The sequence below is a fragment of the Myodes glareolus genome, chromosome 9 (genome assembly GCF_982192425.1).
Source record: "Myodes glareolus chromosome 9, mMyoGla1.1, whole genome shotgun sequence".
Taxonomy (NCBI): domain Eukaryota; kingdom Metazoa; phylum Chordata; class Mammalia; order Rodentia; family Cricetidae; genus Myodes; species Myodes glareolus.
The window spans coordinates 16,242,341-16,261,380 of record NC_142034.1 but is presented as its reverse complement, the minus strand read 5'-3'; the positions used below and the strand labels follow the sequence as shown (position 1 = coordinate 16,261,380).

The 19,040-nt window shown below is 51.2% G+C and overlaps 2 protein-coding genes across 3 annotated transcripts; one reads left to right on the top strand and one right to left on the bottom strand.

Annotated features, from left to right (window-relative positions):
- Window positions 1–2,969: 2,969 nt before the first annotated feature.
- Window positions 2,970–6,951, top strand: Prr29 (proline rich 29). The gene is made up of 6 exons (XM_048445664.3): window positions 2,970–3,095; window positions 3,319–3,394; window positions 3,541–3,647; window positions 4,571–4,776; window positions 4,943–5,013; window positions 5,190–6,951. Exons 1-6 carry the CDS (start codon window positions 3,036–3,038, stop codon window positions 5,216–5,218), a joined length of 549 nt encoding a protein of 182 aa, XP_048301621.3. The 5' UTR covers window positions 2,970–3,035; the 3' UTR covers window positions 5,219–6,951.
- On the bottom strand, window positions 5,917–16,832 carry Icam2 (intercellular adhesion molecule 2). Of its 2 annotated transcripts, none has more exons than XM_085695946.2 (5): window positions 16,805–16,832; window positions 11,003–11,107; window positions 9,014–9,286; window positions 7,606–7,914; window positions 5,917–6,240 (listed from the first exon to the last, which is right to left on the bottom strand). In XM_085695946.2, the coding sequence occupies exons 2-5, from the start codon at window positions 11,061–11,063 to the stop codon at window positions 6,065–6,067; spliced, it is 819 nt and encodes a 272-aa protein (XP_085552072.2). In that variant the 5' UTR covers window positions 11,064–11,107; window positions 16,805–16,832; the 3' UTR covers window positions 5,917–6,064. The 2 variants fall into 2 exon arrangements, with proteins under 2 accessions (XP_085552072.2, XP_085552071.2); XM_085695945.2 differs by having other exon boundaries at window positions 16,676–16,814.
- Window positions 16,833–19,040: the final 2,208 nt, after the last annotated feature.

Genomic DNA, 19,040 nt, shown 5'->3' with positions numbered 1-19,040 from the left:
TGTGATTAAAAAAAAAATAAAGATCTTATCATTCATAGTTCTCTCTAAGAAGAACTGACCAGGGATGGAGTCTATAGTGAGGAATCCAAGCACAAATGGCTCCAAAGGAAATCATTAAAAACAAACACAAAGGGGCTAGAGAGATGACTCGGTGGTTCAGAGCTGGCTTCAACTCCAAACACCCACACTGTAGCTCACAACCATCTGTAACTCTAATCCAGGGGGTGCAGTACCCTCTTTTGTCCTCCAGGGACACTAGGTACACATGTAGTATACAAACACGCATGCAGGCAAAACACCAATACACATTTTTTTTCAGTCGACTCTGGCATCTTTCCACATCAACACAGAAAAGCTGTGGCTGAGCAATAGTGTACTGAGAGGCACGCGCACATAAAAGCTTTGCTATTTAGAATTGGGGCGGTTGGGGCTGTGGCTCTCACTCAACTGATGGATAGGACATTTGCATTCCTGAAACCCTGCCCAGCACCACATATGAGACATACCTGTGATTCCAGCATTTGAGAAATACAGGCGGAGGGTCAGGAGTTCAAGGGTATCCTTGGGCACATTTGGAATTTGAGGGCAACCTGGCCTACCAGAGACCCCATCTCAAATGTGTATGTATGTGTATAGGATAGGGGTTGGCATAAAGATGTGAGGAACAAAATGATTCCTAATTGTGGGTGTGCACATCACCCCTTCTCTCGTCCCTGCTGGCACCTGCCCATCATCCCCCATCACTCACAAGGTGGCACCTACGTTCTCTACCTTGGAATCGCAGCCTTTATCAAGCGGTTCTAAACCCATGGGTCACGGCCCCTTTGGAGCCTGGTCAAACCCTTCACAGGGCCGAAATAGCAATGAAAACAGTTTTATAGTTGGGGGGTCACCACAACATGAGGAACTATATTACAGGGTCGCAGCATTAGGAAGGTTGAGAACCACTGCTTTTCCGTGTCTGACCTGTGCCTGCTGGTTTTGTATGGTCCCCGGGATGACCTACAAGAGCCACAATTTCAGTTTTGGACGAGTTTGTGATGTATATAGCAAGCCAAAGGGGACGATCTCAGCAAGCTGGGGGCTGACAAACACCCAGTAGGAAATGAGAAAGCCCCTCGAGGCACCCAGCTGGAGTCCCCAATAGCATCACAGGCAGAGCAGAGTGTCCCCTCTGGTGAGGCTGCCAAGTCAAAGAACAAACAGGTGCTGAAGAGATGACATCATCAAATCGGACAGAACACCTAGCAGAAGCCAGCTGGGGAAGTTGAGGCAGGCAGCTGAGTTCCCAATTGAGTTTTCTCTCCATAGACGAACTTCCAGCTTGCGCTGTCTAGTCTTATGTCAACCTGACCTAGGCTAGAGTTATCAGAAGAGGGGACCTCAGTTAAGAAAATGCCCCCATACGAGCAGGCTGTGGGCAAGCCTGCGGGGAATTTTTAAAATTAGTGATTGATGGGGAGAGCCCAACCCATTTTGGGCTGGGGCCATCCATGGGTTCTGTAAGAAAGAAGACTGAGCAAGCCATGGGGAGCAAGCCAATAAGCAGCAGCATCTCCCTGGCTTCTGCATCATCTCCTGCTCCAGGCTCCTGCCCTGACTTCCGCCAGGGATAGGCACCGATGTGGAGGTATAAGCCAAATAAACCCTCTCCTCACCAGGTTGCTTTGGTCATGGTGTTTCATCGCAGCAATAGTAACCTGAAGGCCACACTTCTCTTCCCCTTGGGCACTTCCTTCTACAGCCTGGGGTGAACAGTAGCAGCCTCTGTGGGAATGGCTCCCTTCTAGCTGATTTCTGGGGCACAGTGCCGTCCCTCTTGGGCTATTTTTCTGTTCTCTCCACCTAACCTTTAAGCCAGGCCCCTGAGGACAGATGGGATGGTGCGGTTGTCACTGGATCCCTTTGTCTTCTCCTAATGTGGCCACAGTGAATGAATCTCCCTTTCCCACATTTTTATTATTAATTATTTTATTTTATTTTATTTGTTTTATCTTCCTCTGTGTCGTCCTGACTGTCCCAGAACTCACTCTGTAGAACAGGCTGGCCTAAACCACTCTGTAGAGCTGCCTGCTTCTGCCTCCGGGAATGCTGGGATTAAAGGTGAGCTCTGCCACCGCCTGGCAAATTTACCTTTTTAATAGGTTTATTGAAGGTGACTGTCTAGGGCTGAGAGGGCAGAGGCTCTGACCCTGGTAAATCCAGTGACAGAATCACCAGCAGACAGGGACAAAGGAGGAGCCGGGACCGTTCCTTCTGGCTCTACACTCCAGGACTGCGGAAAGGGGAGCAGAAGTGGGGAAAGGGTGAGTCTCTAGTGCTAATCCCAGCTTCCTGTCGGGATTGTCCTGACTGCTGCTGGGGCCTGCCTTCGGATGTCACAGCTGCGGAAATAGATCTCCCTCTTCACCTGTTGTTACGCAGCAGCCGCTTCTCTAGCTTCCTGTCTGAGGAATGCCGTGGTGCTGGGGCCTCAGAGGACTGAATGCCCGCCCACCTTCCCACCACGCGCAGGGAGCGGTTTGAGGAATTGAGCAAATCGCAGGGGAGACTTAAAGAGCCCCCGACATTCTGGACCAGAGCCACAGCCTGTTCTGTGAATTTGCCCAGTGTCTGCCTGGTCCCCCCTCCGGAAACCTCTGGGTCCTTAGGACTCCCCTCTCCTAAGAGTGATCGACAGGATGACAGTGAACGGCTCCTCTGCCCGCCTAACGCGCCTCACACACCCATGCCCGGTCCTATAAAACCTTCTATTCCTGTGGGACCAGAGAACCGGGGCACCCTAGCTTCTTCTCACTCAAGAAACGTGGGTCCTCCCAGGGTTAGCATCAGCGTCTGGGGAACCCCAGCCAGGGGCCTGAAGATGGATCTTCAGAAGAGAGGGACCCCACGCTGCGGAAGAAGAGGAAGGCTAGGGCGGAGGCTTGGGCTGTTTCCCAGGCACCGGGCATCCTGGGCTGGGCGGGTCAGTGTACTCTTGGGAGGAGCCTTCCCAGGCGTCTCCAGAGCTACCAAGGTAACTTTCCTGCTAAGCCATGTCCTCCCCCAGGAGCGGGAGCTGGAGTGGCGCCCCATCACAGAGTGCAGCCCCTACGGTGAGACCTGAGCCCAGGAGCGCAGACTGTTTGGAATGGGCGCTGGGGTGGGGACTGCGGAGCTGGGACGGGGGTAAACTCTGGGGGAGGTCCCAAACCAAGAGGAGGAGACTGGACTGGGAGGAAGGAGGCCATGAGGTGCAGACATTGAGGGGGGGGGGGCTCCTGATATGCCTCACCCCTCTTCTGCCTGGTTGGACTGAATCCCCACCCATGTCCCCAGCCCTGGGTGACCATCTTGCAGCCTTTTCCGTGGACTGTCCCATCTCCTCTGCCTCAACCCAGCCGTGTCAAGGAAGGTAACTCCCCTGGGTCACTCCCTCGACACCCCCGCTGCCACACATCCCTGGGACCTCCTTTCTGTTCCGTTCTGTATAAATGCTGTAAAGGGGATGGGGCTGTGTGGCGGCCCGGCTGGGTGGGCCTGCTGAAACCTGTTCCGCAGATCTGCTGGAGCTCATGATGCTGCAGAGCGCCCAGCTGCACCAGCTGCTGTTGAGTCAAATGGTGGCGGGCGCCCTGAACCCGGGGCCAGAGGGGCCCAGCCCACAGGTGTGTGAAGGTGGGGCCCAGGGTGGGCTCTGTGTGGGGGACCCCCACCTGGAGTAAAAAGACCGAGCTTAGAGTAGCAGCCGAAAGCCAGCCCACACCCTGCCCGGCTCGGTCCCTTTGGCATCTACTGTGTGCCAAGGCCTGGTGTCAGCTTCTCGTAGGAATGGAGTTTCCAAATCTCCACTACCACCCAGACGCTGTTTCCAAGGTTTTCCTTCCAGATATTCCTCTGTGTACCTCAAGTTCCAGGAGCCTGGTGCAGAACTCTTTTTAGGGGCTCAACCGCTATTTGTCGAACAAAAGAATGGATAAGGGACTGGCTAGGTGGGCTGTGACAGGCATGGGCAGAGAGGTGGTATTACTGCACACCTGGAGAGGGAGGGAGGAAGAAGACAGACTCCCTGGAGGACTGCAGGGGGGCCTTAGGGCAGGCCTTTGAGGACCAGGTAGGATTTGGACCCGGGATGGAGGGAGTAAGGGGTGTGGGGTCTGAGACAGGAAGGTCCAATGGAAAGCGGGCTCTGGGAGACCTGGAGGGATTCAAGGAGGGGCTAGCTGGGAAGTTTAGGGAGGTGGAGATCTTGAATTAGGGCTGCTAGCTCACACCCCTAGGCCCTCTGAGGCCCTGAGGTGAGCATCCCCCTTCCTTGAGGGATGCAGAGAGATGCAGGAACAAAGGCAGATTGCTCTCTTCGACGAGGAGTCGTTTCACCTCCTAGAGACTCAGCAGAGGAATGGGGTGAGCATTTCCAAAGCGCCTTGGCTGCACGCAAGCGCAGCTCACCAAACAGTATAGCCTTTACGCCGGTGACGACGGTGACGATGTGCAGAAAATAATGTAGGAGGTGGAGGAGGCGGGGCTGTGGGGGCAGGGAGGGCCGAGCCTGCGCTCATCACCAACCCCTCCGCTCTGCACCCTCCAGGTCCATACAGACAGCCAACAGGACCAGGTGGAGGAGGAGATGGAGGCGCAGGAGCCAGAAGAGCCTTTGGTGTTCCACCATCACTATTTGCCGTGCCCTATGACACTCTGCCCAGTCTCTTTCCTCCCTGTTCCCCCACATCAACCTCCCTGGCAGGGTGCACCCAGGATTCAGCCCCAGCCGCCTGCCTCCAGGCAAGGGGAGGTGTAAGTGAGGCTGTGGGCGGTGGGGTGGTGGTGGTGGTGGTGTTTGGGCATGATTAGGTTCCTGATCTAGGCTGAAAGAGCAGACTTGGGGGGGCGGGCGGAGGTAAAGCCTCAAAAGCCACCCTGGGCCTCTGACAGGGTCTTTCTTCTCTCTCTCCCGTCTCAGGAGAGATGTGCCCCCACCCCCACCCCCCAGTGCCACAGGGACTGTCGGTGCGGATGTACCCCCAGCTTCAGGTAGGGAATGGGTGGGTGGGCCGTGGGACCTGACCTGGGATAGACTGAGATGTCAAAAGGACCATGTGCCCTTGTGGATGGGGGCTCCTGCCAACCGCTGCCTCATCCCATTCTATGCTCCTCCTTGGGGGTCCACCAAGGCAGGAAGGAGCAAGCTGCGGGTTCTATCTCCCTAGAGTACTATGATGCTGAGAGCCTGCCATGAAGACGGATCCTCATCAGGCCTCACCCGCTTCAGCACAGGGCTGCCAGCATGCTGGACTCTACCCACCCCGCCCCAGTCAAGCCGCCTACCCTGGGGCGGCAGGCTCTCCACTCCACTGCCTGTTCTGGAGTGAAAGCTCCGTAAAACTCCACCCTGACCCAGAAGCCACGTAAACCCAATTGATCCTGTTCCCTGCCTGGACCAGAGCAAGGCCCTGATACCAGAGCCCCAGCTGGTCTTTGCCCCTCTCTCCTCTCTGTGGAGTCACCCTTGGGCCTGAAATAGCGCACGAGAGAAGAGGATGGCTCGTGTCTCCAAATGCCTTAAAGCCCCTGGAAGGCAGCATGGTTGGGGAAGAAGGCCGGCTCAGGAGGTCCCTGCGGCGGACTCGGCTTCCACGGGCCTCCTTTCACTGGATTCTCTTGGCAGAAGGAGAGCCAGAGCCGAGTCCTGATTCAACCAGAAACAGCCTGAGGTCCCCAGGGCCATGTGCATACAGAAATTCCTCCCCCTCACGGGATCTCAGTAGGAAATCAGTTGCTAATGGTGTGGGTAGATGTCTGGGGCCTGGGCTGCAGAGGGAAGAGCAGGGAGATGGGAAGGGCGGAGGAGACAACGGGGTGAGCAGGTCACAGTTAGTACCTTCCTTGTCACAGGTGCTGTCTGTTATCCCAGGAGCAGACATGGAGGGCACAGGGTGAAATCCAGGTATTTGTATTGAGGTTAAAAAAAGGGAAATGTCCCCAGTGTCTTGTGCCATTGCCAGAGTCCTTCAGTCAGTGCTGGACCATACATGAAGGCGCCATGTTGAGTTCCAGCAGCCACCAGAGGCCTGGGAACATCGGCTCACCCAGGTCGTTGCCGAAAGGCTCGGGGTAGTCTCATCCAGGCAGCCAGCACCCCATAGGTGCCCGTCCGCTTCCTGTTCCAGTGATGGCCGAGGATAAAGCAGAGTAGGACAGATGTCACAAATAACAGTGTTGACATCACTATGATGATGATCAGCCAAACAGTCGGAGGCTCTGGGGAGGGAAGAGGCAATGTATTTAGAGATTTTCAGGTGCCAGGCACCCCAGGGAGTCCACCCATCACTCCTTGGCCACTCATGCATTCCACAGCCAGCCTGGTAGCAGAGAGAAGTGGCATAAGGTGTCTGCCGCCCGTGTGACATAGAAGAGAAAGGTGGTCTGCACTCCAGGCTATATCAGGCAGAGCAGCTACCCCTCTTCAGCAGCTCCTGAGACCAGTATGTAGAGCCTGGACACCAGGGTATTGTGGAATATTAGTTAAAGATGTGTTACATTTGTTTACACTATGGAACATTTGTTTAATGATGCAAATATGTGTTGCATTCTTTTCTGTTGCATTTGTTTAACTGTGAAGCTATGTTATTTTGCCTACCTAAAACACCTGATTGGTCTAATAAAGAACTGAATGGCCAATAGCTAAGCAGGAGAAAGGACAGGCAGGGTTAGCAAAATAGAGAGAGTAAACAGAAGGAGAAGAAGGAGGAGAGGAGGGTGCAGGGGATTAGCCACCCAGTCACACAGCCAGACACAGAATAAGAAGGAAAGGAAAAGCTGGGCGGTGATAGCACACGCCTTTAATCCCAGCACTCAGGAGGCAGAGGCAGGCAGATCTCTTGTGAGCTTGACGCCAGTCTGGTCTACAGAACTTGTTCCAGAAAAGCTCCAAAGCTACACAGAGAAACCCTGTCTCGAAAAACAAAACAACAACAACAACAACAACAACAACAACAAAAATAAAAGATATATAGAAATAGAAAAAGATAAAAGTCCAGGGGCAAAAGGTAGACAAGATAATTTAAGTTAAGAAAAGCTGACTAGAAATAAGCCAAGCTAAGACCGGGCATTCAAAGAATGCTCTCTGGGAGCTGGGTGGTGGACCCCCAAAGACAAAAGAGAAAAAAAAACCCAACAACAATGCCAGGGCCTGGAGGATGTCATGGTCAGGTTTATACCATGTCCCTCGTCAGGCAGAGCTGAGTGGGCTTCAGGCAAGCTCATTTACAACAGCCTTTGGCCACCAAGAGTCCCAGACCAGCAGTGCTCCGGGGAAGCTGTGGGTCAGGCCAGCAAGCCTTCGCACTGTAGAAAGGGGCCATAGCTAGAGAGAACTCACTACCACGGTCAAGGCAACACAGCTCAATAATGGCCCAGCCACTAGTTGAGCTCTCCTGGCTTCTGGAAAAGTTTGGGTTCAGCTTGGAGCTTGGAGAAAGACCCAGTCAATCAGGAAGTAAGAGGGAGCCCTCAGGATTCTACATACACATCAAGCTACCTAGGAGTGGGGCTTGTGGGTTTTTCTTTCCCCACGGTGCCAAGAGGGATGCCATCTCTGCCCCTCTGGGCCCAGTACCTCCTTACCGATGACTTTGAGGATCTGGCACTTTGAGGTATTGCGGATGATGTGCCCACCATGGGGCCGCAGGTCCAGCTCAGCCTGGCAGGAGAGGTTGAGGCAATCGTTTGTTCGAGCTGTCCTGTTGAATATGGCTGTGGCGTTACTTTCAGCTCCCCCAAAGGTCTGGTTCTGCAGGATCTCTCCGTTATGGAGCAGGCTGAGGGTGAGGCTCTCAAGGGGTTTCACAGCTTCTGCCGTACACTCAACGGTGAAGGCTCCTCCCACAGACACCTGCGAGGGCTGCAGCTTCAGTGTGACCTGAGTCGGAGGCTCTGTAGGGGACAAAGGAGGAAGACCACTCAGGATGGAACTGTAGCCCTGCAGGCCCAACCTGGTCAGGGCCCATCTCCTGGTATCCCAGGTCCCTAGCTGGACTTGAGAGAGAGAAAGTGGGCTGGGCATTGGCCTACTCATTGGAAGAAGAAAGAGGAGGAAGAAGGGCGTGGTGGAGGATGATCCGGGTGATAGTTCTGTGATCAGAATTTGGAAAACAGAGAAGGGGTCTACAGAGAGGAGATCCAGATGGCAGAGCCGGCTAGAAGGATATACAAAAACATCTAGGCCTGTCTCCATCTCCTCCAGAGAACAAACACAAATTTTTTGGATTAAACAGCTGGGTGGTTGTCCTGGGAGACAGAAAGGGGGCTCCTCTATGTGTGGACCCTTGAGGAGCTGACTGTGAGCCTCTTCCTGAAGCCCGGGCAGAAGTCGCATTTGCCTCACTTCTCCAGCTGGTTTCGTGACCAGTGTCATTGCGGATCCACTGAGTAAGGACTACAGCGGTACCCTGGTTTCCGCTTAAACTACTACACCCATCCTCACCCCACCTAGGACTCAGAACATCTTTCCAGCTTTTGATCCATCAATGTTGTTAACCGGTAGCAGGGAAACACCTGGAGCTAAGATTGAGCCGCTCCTGACTCATCCTGGCAGGCGTGGACACAAGGCTCACACGTTTGCCACGGGTCCCGGGGGGGGGATGATGAAATGCTCGACTTTCTCCCACTTTCCTGGTATTCTCTAGTAGCGCCTCCATCCCACGATGCTTCCCTGGTTCCCCACTGCTTGTGATGCTTATGGAGTGTTCTGGCGACAGAACCGGGGTAGGAACTGACTTTCAAAAGACTGACATTCTTGGAGAAAGATTCAAAACCTGCGCGGTCTGCTTCTGAGGTATAGGAGTATTTGTGGAGCCCAACCAAGGGTGTAAGCAGATCCTGAGCCCACAGACCTGACCTGCTTGTGGTTCAAGAGCCCGGAGGAGATGAGGACCATGATGGGAAGCCCAGGAGCAGCCACTGAGCAGATGTGGGAGTGTAGAGTGGACGTGGGCCCTACCTGAGCAGTGGAGACCCAGGCATGGACACTCACTGTATACTCTGACGTTGAGATGCTCTGAATGCTGTTTCTCCGCACAGGTGAAGTGGCAGAGGAGGCGCGTGTCTTGGGAGACGTTTAAGACTAAGAACTGTTTCCACTTCCCTTGAGGGTGCTCTTCCAACACTTTCTTACTCAGGGTGGTCTCCAGGCCACCCACTTGCGGATTCTCACAGCTCGTGCTGCAGTTGACTTTCAAAGAGCCTGCGACTTCTACTATCTGCTTCTCGGACGATACGTGGACCTCGAATGCCTGCTCACCAGACCCTGGAAGAGCAAAAGCCCCAGGCAGCAGATGTCTCCGATGCCTGCCCTCAGAGTTCTCTGTTACTCCGCACCATCCCCCATCAGACCCGCAGAGGCTACCACTCAGTGACTTCCTGTGTTCTCTCCTCCAGTCCCTCTGTCCATCGGCACTAGGTCAGTCTTCCTGGGGCCTCTCTATCGCTGCCTTTCAAAGTTCAAAGTTCAAAGTTCTCTCTGTCATGAAGACACCTCTGAGAATGGAGGTAAGCTCTGAACTCACAGAAACACGGAGAATTGCCAGGATGTCCTTTGGGTAGCGGTGAGCTCCAGGGAAAGGCATGGGGCAGGTGGTGGAGGAACTCTCTCTCTCTCTCTCTCTCTCTCTCTTTTTTTTTTTTTCTGAGACAGGGTATCTCTGTGTAACAGTCCTGGCTGTCCGGAACTCACTTTGTAGACCAGGCTGGCCTCGAGCTCTCAGAGACTAACCTGTTCCTGTCTCCCGAGTACTGGGATTCATCTCTGAGAGTTCGCCATCACTGTCCAGAGGGACTCCACTTTTAATAACATGGTGAAGAAAAGATAATGATAATGACATTGGGGCAAATGGGGAAGGAGGCTGTGAGCCTTGCATGTGCTGTGGGAGCAAGTTCCAGATACTGGGAACTGCGGGCTCCCAGACCTGCCCGCTCCCAGACCTGCCCATGGGAGCTGGCTCTCCCGAAGCAATGGACAGCCAGAAGGGCAGGAGCTTAGCTAGGAAGAGGAATGTTAGAGACAAGGCCAGAGAAGCAACAGGCTACCATGAGAAGGAGCTGCTGTACTCACGGCTCATAACTTATGTTGATGCTCTGTAAACATTTTGAAGCTTCTAGAAGGCTGGGCCTGAGTTTTGCCTGTTTATGCTTTATGCTGACCACACAGCCCAGTGCACGACAGATACTTGGAAAGTATCTGGTATACAAAGATGGGACCCTCCGTGCTCACCGCCACTCTGTGAGGACCATGAAGGTCCTAGGTCCCAGCCAGCAGGGCCCCTATACATGGCCTGTGTTCTCTACCTCCCACAGCCCACTCGGCCATCAGCTGGCGGTATGTAAATAACTGGCAAAAGAGGGGCTTTCCATGTAGACAGGGCTGGGTTTGAACTCAACATCTACCAATGTACTATCTGGGCAGCCTAGGGTTAGATGCGTCCTCTCTCTGAGCCCCAGTTTCTTCAGCCCTTAAGAGGGCTAATGTGCCTTCCCCTGGGTTGTGAGTGCAAGCAAGCTTGCAAGAACTTGGCAGGTTGACTCAGGCACAAGGCACTCAGCACGTAGTGGCAGTGTCCTTAGAGATCTCCTTGACCCACTGAAAAAAGTTTCATTTTCATTTTGCTGTCCCAGTGAGCACAGCGTCCCCTGCTGCCCTCTGCTGTTCACTGGGCCCCTTTGGCACAATCTCTTCGCTTAGACCCTGGCACCCCTTCTTACCCACTTACTGCTCGCCACGCAACCTTGGCAGCCTGTCGCATCAGCATTCTCAGAGCCCTAGGCTTGCTCCATCCAGTAACCAAGAGGCCATGATCCTAGCCACTGCCTGAGGCCAATGGCAACCCAAGCCAGGCTGTCACAGTCTTCTGGATCCATGGTGGAGAGGTCCCTGTAGCCAGGATGCTCCCCAACCTGAAGCCCAAGGAATAGTGCGGAACTCCCTACTCTAATATGCCATGTGCTGGGAACCCTGGGGACCGCTTACCTGAGCAGCAGAGAAGGGTAAGAAGGGTTACAGGGAGGCTCCGGCAAGCAAAAGAAGACATCTCAGGTGGGGTCTATCGGCTCCAGGGGCTCAGCTGCTGGCTGCCTGGAGAGAGACAGAGAGATGGACACCACAGATTGGGGAGTGAAGGCTGGAGCTTGGGACTGAAACCCGTAGTTTTCTCTACACAAGTGATCTCATTTCCTCTCATCTGAGATCAGGAAGTCTATGCACAGGACAGCTCCCAAGCCTTCAGGCCCTCAAGAATTCAGGCAGAGGAAGCCAGGAGGCAGTTGATAAGCAGGGGTGTAACACGGCCCTCCCATGTGGCTTGCTCCCTGTGTAGGGTTAGGAGAGCAAGGGAAGCTCATATTCAGGGAAGTGGGTGTGGTGCAAGAGCATGTGTGCACGCCCTTACATGTGTGTATGTGTGTGTGCATATGTGAAACTTCTGTCTGTGTGTGGGGCAGAATGAGGCCTCCACGACTCAGATCTGGGGAACTCTGAATCCCACTGGGCCTCTGTTGCAGTCCTCTCTGGTAAGAGAATATCCAGAGTTAGAAGAACACAGCCACACAGCCATCTCCGGCTAATGCCCTGCATATGTCTGCACACCTTAATGTCTTGCTTAGCTTCCAGGAGAAGCCTAGCCCTAACTCGGCCAATGCAGGACCCACATGAGGCTTAGAGATTGCAGAAGGGCAGCCCACAGTGGTCTGCAGTGGCCCAGGTCTAGGAGGTCAGGGAACAGACTGACTACAGCCTATTTCCAAATCCTAGGCCCTTTTCCGGGTTTGTTAGCCGGTACCTTCTTGCCCATCTACCATCCAAGCAGGGCTTTGGTCTAGCAAAGCTAGAACCTAATGCTTTCCAGGCAGGCTCTTCCCACAGGCAGTGAGTTTTTATGAGAGAGAAGGCCTTCCTAGGCGATGTTGTGTTCCCCATACAACCAACCTTGCTCTCTCAGTCCTTAGATCCTCGGGGACAGGTGGGGCAAAAGCAGGCCCCCTTGATGTCTTGGTGGAATCCCAGAAAGGGCCTATCTGAAAGGAGTCCCAGGGTTTGGGGGGCTCATTATCTGAGGTCAAGTAGCCACCTGCAAGGCTAGTTCCCAGATCATTGCAGCCTCCAGATATCAAGCAAAGGAAGCTTCGATGGCTCAAACAGTGACCTGGGTGCCTGGGCTGGAGAGTACTGTGGCATCCTGCCATTCTCACAGTGCTGTGAACGGCTATCCAGTGCTGATGTTGACAGCTGGAACCAGGGAAGTTCCTGTGGGAGGCGGCTGAGCTTTGGAATCATGCCAGAAGGCAGGGGAAGATGGAGTAAGCAGAGAGAAGTGGGGAGAAGTGGAGTGGGGTTGGGGGGGGGGGCTCTGATCTCACATGACGGTGACAGAGTTCGGAGAACAGGAGACAGGACAGCTGAAAGGTCTGGGTGATAAGTGGGGACTGACCTCCTGTGGGTAATAATAATAATAATATAATAATAATAATATACAGCAACACAGACACTACATATAGGGAGGGAACAAGTCCTTTTTCATTTTGGGGGTGCTGGTGACTGAGATGTCGCGGCTTCCTACATGCTAGGCGAGTGCTCAGACCTGCACCCCTAGGCTCTCTTTGTGCTTTTCATTATGAGACAGGGCCTCACTAAGGGGTCCATCCTGGCCTTGAGCTCACTTTGTAGTTCAAGTTCAGAGAAGTTCGTCATCAGGCAATGTGCGGGTGTGTGAGCATCGTAGTGTGTCCACACACGCCTAGATGGTACAGGAGACTACATACTGCGTGTCCATGGCTGTGCATGCTATACTTGAATACAACTGCAGTACCGTAGGTTGGCACTAATGTCACCGGGGGTCTGGGAGCAATGCTTTGAGTTACAGTGTTAGGATGGCTATGGTGTCTCTAGGTGGTATAAATCTTTTCCAGCTTCAGTGTAATTTTCTGGGACCCCTGTTGGACACGTGGCTTGTCACTGATTGAAATGTCTTGAGGCATGCAGCTGTACCCACTTCATGCTGGTCACTGTCAAAGCTCTATAATTATTAACTAATTACTCCTAAACTCTACAAGCTCGAGTACTTCTACTTCTCATCTCCTAGAAGGAGAAACTGAGGCACAGAGAGGCTAAATGGCTTGATCAAGGTCACATACCTAGGAGAGAGTAAAGCCCTATGAGTGACAGGCAGCCGTGGGTAGCTGATGAAGCCCACCAGAGCAGGGGCAAAGGAAGCCATTGTGAGGGTCAGATTCCCTGGAGACCCTTGGGAGGGACATGCCAGGCAGCAGGCCAGAGGAAACTTCCGGACAAGGCTCAAAAAGAAAGCAAACAGCCATTACCAGAACAACCATGGAAACACAGCAGGGTTATAAAAAGGGCTCACACAACAGAAAGGAGAGGGGAGGCTGCCAGGGGCTGGGAAGGGAAGTGGGAGTTTTCCTATGGGTAGTTTCATTTTGTAAGATTGGTTCCGAAGATTAATCTCAGAACAATGTAAACGCACCTGGTGGAAAATAAATAAACAATGGCTACATAGCACATTTTGTATGTATAGTACCACAATTTAAAAAAGGAAATAAGCTGGGTGGTGGTAACCCATGTCTTTAATCCCAGCATTTGGGAGGCAGAGGTAGGCAGATCTCTGAGTTCAAGCCTGGGATCTACAAGAGTGAGTTCCAGGACAGCCAGGGCCACACAAAGAAACCCTGTCTCAAAAAATAAGCAAACAAAAGCCAGGTGAGCTGGCATCACTTAGACCCTGAGACAGCTGGATGGTGATTTTGAAGGCAATCTGGGCTACTCTCCACCTTCTTACCCAACAATAAAAAATAAAGGAGACTATAAGATAATGTATGCCACAAAATATGGAACAAAGTAAACTAAATCTCAGAAAAATTAACTTTTCAGTCTTAATTTGAGAAGAAATAAAAAATCTGAGTGGGGGCTGCTGAGACTGCTCACTCAGAAGGTATAAGCTCTTGTCACCAAGCCTGATGACCTGGTTGTGACCCCAGGGACCCATGTGGTGGACAGAGAGAACTGACCCCCACAAGCTGTGCTCTGACCTCTGACCTCTGTAGGTGTGCTGTGGCAATGTAATAAAATAGGGAAAGAAAGATAACTTCTTTTCCAACTGATTTGCAGAGTCAATGAAATCCAAGTTAATCCCAATAATGATGGAACTTGAAAGTGTTTGTGGGAAGAATAAGATGACCCAGGCACATGGGAAGGATAAGACAATCCAGACACATGGGGAGAATAAGACAAGCAATTTGTTCTTGGAATACTGAGATTTAATACAAAAGATTAATATGGGGGTAGGGAGATTGGTTAGTGGGTCCTAGTTTCTAGAACCTAGACACAGACCTAACACATGACAATGGCGACACTGCAGATGGCTGGGTGAAAGAAAGGTCTACCGTGTGAGGCTGGACCAACTGATCAACCAGACAGGGAGGGGAGCGGTATCTCCACATCACATCAACTGGAGAACTCAATTCCATTCACAGTGAATACTTACGTGTGAAGGGAAACTTTGGAAACACTGACAAAATATAGGAGAGTGTTGTCATTGGAGTAAGGTATTAGGTAAGACTTCAACTGTCAATCATAAACAATAGAGGCTAGGGCTGTGGGTCATTGGGTAGAGGGCTTCCCTGGCACATACAGGTCCTGGGTTCCATTCCCAGCACCGAAAAAATAAATAAATTAAATCATTGATAACTGAGTGCACAAAGCAACGTCAAAGGAAAGAGGACATTACTGTTAACTCAACAGTAAATTAAGATGAAAACCACATCGACCAAGTTGGCAGAGGATAAGAAGTCTAAAGGTCAATTTTTGGAGAAGTTCTAGGGTCAATAATAACCTTTACAGTTACTAATGGGAGAGTGCATTGGTTTCCTGGGGAACAGCAAATATTATCTTGTAAAGCTGAATAAAAACAGACTTATTTTATTTGTATTTTTATGTGTCTGTGACCGGAAGACGGTGGTGGATGTCCTAGAGTTAAGGAGGTTGTGAGCCACCATCCGAGTGCTGGGAACGGAACTCCCATCTTCTGCAAAGCAGCAAGCACTCTTAGCCACTGAGCCATCTTTCCAGGCCCGAGCTAAGTAGCTTCCTCCCCTGGTGCACAATTCTTCTCTTAGATATGTACAACCCCGGAAGACCTTTTGTGCCAAGACTGCCTTGTGTGACTTTAGGCAAATCATCCAATCTCTTTCTGCTTCCACTCCCTGGTCTGTAAGATGGGATTCATGCTAACATCTCCTTCGTAGACTTTTTTTTTTTTTTTTTTTTTGGTTTTTCAAGACAGGGTTTCTCTGTGGCTTTGGAGCCTGTCCTGGAACTAGCTCTTGTAGACCAGGCTGGCCTCAAACTCACAGAGATCTGCCTGCCTCTGCCTCCTGAGTGCTGGAATTAAAGGTGTGCGCCACCACCACCCGGCTTTTTATTTATTTATTTATTTACTTTTTTTTTAATGTTATGTGCATTGATGTTTTGCCATGGGTGTCAGGTCTCCTGGAAATGGAGTTACAGACCAGTTGTGAGCTGTCATGTGTGCTTTGTAGACTCCTTGTGTGAATTAAATGAATTAATTTTTTTCCTCTCAAGACAGAGTCTTCGGTAGTCCAGGCTGACCACAAATTCGAAATAGAGCTGAGGCTAGCCTTGAACTCCTGATCCTTCTTCATCACCTAAGCACTAAGATTTCAGGCAGATGCCACCACTTCTGGCTTAAGTGAGTTGATGTTTTAAGGTCTCTGGAATCCTAGGTGCCATGTAACCATCTCACAAAATAAAAATAAGCTTGTTTGTGTGACTGAATACTTCAGAGAAGAAACTAAGACAAAGTTCTAGCAAGTGGGTGAGAAGAGTGAGCTCTGAGGAGCTAAGTCCATGAAAGCGTTAGTGACAGTTTCACCCACAGCCATTACATTGCTGTGCACTGTGGTGACAGACACCTTCTCACACATTACATGTCCAGTTTTACAGAAAGAATACCAAGGGGAAAGGGAAATTTCTGAATGTCTACAAGGAAGAGGAGGCTTAGTGGGAATGTGGGTGGTAACATTGATGTTTCCTGTTACGGACTGACATGGTTCTCAGGACAAGAACCAAACCACGTGCTCACTTGAAAGATGGGGACTGGATGGCGGTGGTGGTGCCCAGGAGGCAGAGATAGGCGGATGTCTCTGAATTGGAGGCCAGCCGGTAGAGAGAGAGAGGGGGAGAGAGAGGGAGAGGGAGAGAGAGAGAGAGAGAGAGAGAGAGAGAGAGAGAGAGAGAGAGAGAGAGAGAAAGGGAGGGAACAAATAGAACAAATAGACCCTTTCCAGGTCTCAGCCCCTGTGGACCTGGGACTAAGAATGCAGCGGTGGTCCTGTTGGGTATGGTGGCCCATGACTTTAATCCCAACACTCGGGAAATAGAATCAGGCGAAGCTCTGGGAGTTCCAGGCCAGCCAGGGCTATGTTTCTAAATCTGTCACCTACATGGATGTCACCCAGAGGGGGGAAGGAGAGGAAGAAAGCAAAAAACAGGAAACAGTCACTAAGGCGGGGCCAGGGTTGGGGTTTGGAGACAAAGAAAACAAGAGCTTCAGAAGCATTGAAGGAGGTACTCCCTCTGGGGATCCCCCCCCCCCACAACCACTGTGCTTACCAGGGTGGGGGAGCCGAGGCCTGGAGAGAGGAAGAGATCAGAATTCAGGCCTGACACTTAAGAGGCCAAAGGTTCCATGCTGCCTGCTCGTTGAAGGGGAAGTGGGAGAAGCCAGAGGCTGTGACTTACCTTGCTGGGCTCAGGTGCTGGTATGTGGTATGTGTGTTAAGTTTCTACCCGTTAAACGTTAGACTCTCCCAGGGGTCACGTGTTTCCTGTGCCCTGGTTTCTTCACCAAATTGACATAGTTTTAACACTACTACTGGCTTTCCCCCCACACGCTGTCATAAAATATATCTAATGAAATTTATTATTTTTTTCTTTTCTTTTTTTTTTTTGAGGCAGGGTCTCACCATATAGACCAGGCTAGCCTGAAATTCAAAGTCTTCTAGCCTCAGCCTCTTGAGGGCTAGCTAGTATTGTATAAACCACCATTCCCTCAACAATTTGCAAACACAGTTGTGTGGCTCCTAGAACATTCACTGTGAGTCATCTCCAGAACTCTCCAGAATTTTCCACCTTTCCAAACTGAAACTCCAGGTCCATTGCGGTAATTCTTCCTCCTTCCCCATCCCCTGGCAACTCCCATTCTACTTTCTCTGTTTGACTTCTCTGGGTCCTTTTGTCAAGGCTTCATGTCATTCGGTGTGACGTCCCTGGGTTCATCTGTGTGACGGTATGTGGTAGAACACCCTTTCCTAAGGCTGCAGACTATAACTCTGTAATATCACTCACCTGTCCACAGCTGGACACTGTATTGCTTCCATATTCTTGCAGTTTTAAATAATGTTGTTATGAACTTGTGTGAAAATTCCCATTGTATTTATTTATTTATTTTGTTTTGTTTCTTGAGACAGGATTTCTCTGTGTAGTCCTGGCCATCCTGGACCAGGCTGGTTTTGAGATTTGCTTGCCTCTGCCTCCTGAGTGCTGGGATTAAAAGTGTGCGCCACCACCGCCACCACCACCTGGCCTCATTGTCTTTTTAAAAAGCATTACTGCCTTTATTTATTTAGCGTGTACAAGTTCATGAATGCAAATGTGCGTGCCACACAGTGGAGGTCAGAGAACAATTTGTGGGAGTCAGCTCTTTCCCACCACATGGGTTTTGGGGGTCAGACTCAGGTATCAGGTACGGTATACACCTTTACCTGCTGAGCCACCTTGTCAGCTCAAATTCCTACTTTTATTTTCTCTTTTTCCCTGCTCCCTGCCCATCATAAAGTGAGCATATCAAATCTTCCTCATGCTCCCTATCACAATGTTCTGCCTCCCCCTTGCCCCGGAGGGAACAACAGAGCCAAGTTATCATCGACTGAGAACTCCGAACTTGACCTAAAACAAAATCTTTTCAAAGAGAGCAAGGACCTTGTGGCACATCCTCAGGTCACTTGGAGACCATCCTTGAAAGACATTGTGGGACTATGTTCCTTCCTCTAAGCTTCTCAGTTAGAAATGTGGCTGCCCCATAAATATGCCAGCTGCTGCAGAAAGGTGCTAGTAGATAATATTGCAGGACTATACGCTTGAAAATGGTTAAAGGGCTGGGCAATCTCGGCTTTCAGTTCTTTGGGAACATACCCAAAGTGGAACTGCTGTATCAGACGGCCACTCTGTGGAAGGTACAGAAGAACTTCAATCTTATTTACTCCCTTTGGTGTGCAGGTTCGTGAGGCCTTTGATGGAATGAGTCCCTCACTGTGCCTGTCCAGTCAGCAGCGCAGAATGCCCTCATCTCTGGCCTCTCCCTGGCTGCTCTCCACAAAAACCTGCTCGTGACTAAGAGCTTCGTGTTTGTAGCCTCAACTAGCAAGTATTACTCTAGTAGGTGACTTTGTTTTAACAAGCAGGAAGTATGAAAGTTGGGCACGGGGGTGGGGTGGATCCTGGACACACCAAGGATCTGCTTCCCATGGGCCAGTTTCACAGTCCATAGTGGTTAGAGCTCTAGTTCAGCAAAGTCACAGAATCTTCCAGACTACGGATGAATGCCCACCGTGAATGCTGATTGACGGTCTGCTGGCTGTACAGTTTTCCTCAGTGCATTTGTGCCTCAGTTTCTTCAAAGCATTCCTCTCCTTACACCCTGGAAACAGGATTTCGCTGTGTAGTCCTGGCTGCCCTGGAACTTATTATGTAGACCAGGCTGGCCTGAACTCAGAGATCTACCTGTCTCTGTCTCTTGGGTGCTGGGATTAGAGGCATGCACCATAAAACCTGGCTTCAAAGTATTTTTTTTTCTAAGACAGTGTTTCTCTGTAGCTTCGGAGCCTGTCTTGAAACTAGCTCTTATAGACCAGGCTGGCCTCAAACTCACAGAGGTCTGCCTCCCTCTGCCTCTCAAGTGCTGAGATTAAAGGTGTGC